The sequence below is a fragment of the Fulmarus glacialis genome, unplaced genomic scaffold, assembly GCF_000690835.1.
Source record: "Fulmarus glacialis isolate BGI_N327 unplaced genomic scaffold, ASM69083v1 scaffold24199, whole genome shotgun sequence".
In the NCBI taxonomy this organism is placed as follows: domain Eukaryota; kingdom Metazoa; phylum Chordata; class Aves; order Procellariiformes; family Procellariidae; genus Fulmarus; species Fulmarus glacialis.
In genome coordinates this window covers 2,028-4,013 of record NW_009234216.1, presented here as the reverse complement: position 1 = coordinate 4,013, position 1,986 = coordinate 2,028, and the positions used below count along the sequence as shown (strand labels likewise).

At 61.3% G+C, this 1,986-nt stretch overlaps 1 protein-coding gene across 1 annotated transcript; it reads left to right on the top strand.

Moving 5' to 3' along the window:
* Positions 1-4: 4 nt before the first annotated feature.
* On the top strand, positions 5-277 carry NHLH1 (nescient helix loop helix 1; the record flags this gene model as incomplete). The annotated part of the gene is made up of 1 exon (XM_009585594.1): positions 5-277. A coding segment is annotated over one exon (273 nt), but the record flags the coding sequence as incomplete, so codon positions are not given.
* Positions 278-1,986: the final 1,709 nt, after the last annotated feature.

The window sequence follows — 1,986 nt, the reverse complement described above, 5'->3', positions numbered from 1 at the left end:
TGCTCAGTCCCGGATAGCCGAGCCGGGCGAGGCCGTGAAGAAAGACCTGCAGCACCTGAGTCGGGAGGAGCGTCGGCGCCGGCGGCGTGCCACGGCCAAATACCGGACAGCCCACGCCACGCGGGAGCGCATCCGCGTCGAAGCCTTCAACATGGCCTTCGCCGAGCTGCGGAAGCTGCTGCCCACCCTGCCGCCGGCCAAGAAGGTCTCCAAGATTGAGATCCTCCGCCTGGCCATCTGCTACATCTCCTACCTGAACCATGTGCTGGACGTCTGAGCCGCCCAGCCTGCGTCCGTCTGTCTGTCTGCCACATCTCCTACATGTGCTGGGCATCTGAGCCAAGAGCTCAAGTCCATCTGTCCATCTACGACCTGAACCACATGTTGGGCATCCAAAATCCTGTGCCTGTGTTCATCTGTCTGTTCAAATGGACCAAGTCCCCAGCTGTCTGCTCTACCCCCTATCTGAACTGTGTTCTGTATTTCCCCACCACCAAGCCCACGTCCGTCTGTCTTTCCATCCTGCCTGAGTCAGGCTGGATGTTTGGTCCATCAGCCATCCTTCTGTCCTGCTGGATCTGCTGCCTGAAGCCTGTGCTGGCCGTGTATGCTCCCAACTTCTGTCTGTCCTTCTGCTGCGCATCCCACTGATACTGCCTTCGGGATCCTGAGCCCACATCCGTCAGTCCGCTCCCTGACCCACAGCAGGAGCCGCTGAGCCCAAGTCTGTCTGTGCATCATCTCTTTTATAAGAGCCACAAAAAAATGGACCTGTGAAACACTGCAGCACCAAGCAGCCCCAGGGGCTTGTCCGTCTGTCTGTCTGCGCCTTCTGCCACCGGCCGCCCCACCAGCACAGCCAGGCTGGGCATTTTGTCTGTTTGCTGCTGCTCTGCCCCTGGCATCGTGCTGGGCACTTAAAGGCCCGCGTCGGGACCGTCCTCTCCGCAGAGGGAGCACAGCCCAGGAGCATCCTTGGGCACAGAGCAGCTCCTCTCTGTTTGTCCTGGCTTTTCACACCCCAAAAGGAAGCACAGACCTGGCAGGACCTGGCCACGCTTTCCACGGATGACAGCGGCAGGTTCCCCGCAAGATGGAGCAGAGAGGCGTGCTCGCTCGCTGTGCTGCCTGCAAGGTACCGGCAGCAGCGCTGGTCCCGCTCCCATGCCAGGCTGGAGCACCACCCAGGGGCTCTCCAAGCCCCTCCGTTGCACATCTGGTCTCCCTGAAGCTCAGCACTCTGCTCCCCAGACCCGTGCATCCCAGGCTTTGCTGCCCGACCCTCCTTTGCACTAGTGCATGACGAGTGTGAAGCCCCCCTGGCCTGGCCCGTTGCATCAACAGACGCGACCACCCCGGGGCACCAGACCCCCCCATGCAGCACTTCATCCCTCCCCACTCTTCCTCTGTCTCCCCTTCGGTGCTCCTGGTGAAAAAGGCCTGAGTGGGGGTCACAAGCGTGGCACGTGCCCCAGCATGGGGAGGACATCGGCGCTCAGCTCCCCCAGCGTCCCTCCTCTGCAGCGCAGCTGGTGCTGCCGGGGCTCACGTGCAAAGAGGCTTCGCCCTGGGGTACCGCAGGTCCCCCCATTTACACCAGTACGGCACTGGTGCAGCGTGACCTTGCTGGGGCAAACTGCACTTTACCTGGGGCTTGCAGGGCAGCGGGGTTGGGGAGGGGAGGAAGCGGGCACGGCCCCTTTGCCCAGCTTCCAGCAGCGGGGGCTCTCCCCAGCCCCCCCTAACACGGATCAGCACTTTGGGAGAGGGAGGGGAGCGGGAGGGGAAAGCAGAGCCGAGCAGCCTTTTCTCCAGCAAGGGCACGCTGAGGCTGGGGAAAACTCGTTGCAAGAGTGAATGTTTTGCCTTGTTTTATGGGTGTTTTTTTGTTTTAAGAGTTAATTTTGCACTGGCAGTGGCAAGAGCACAAGCAGAACCCGGGTGGGAGACCAGGACTGCGCAGAAACCACTGGCTGTGCTTAGAAC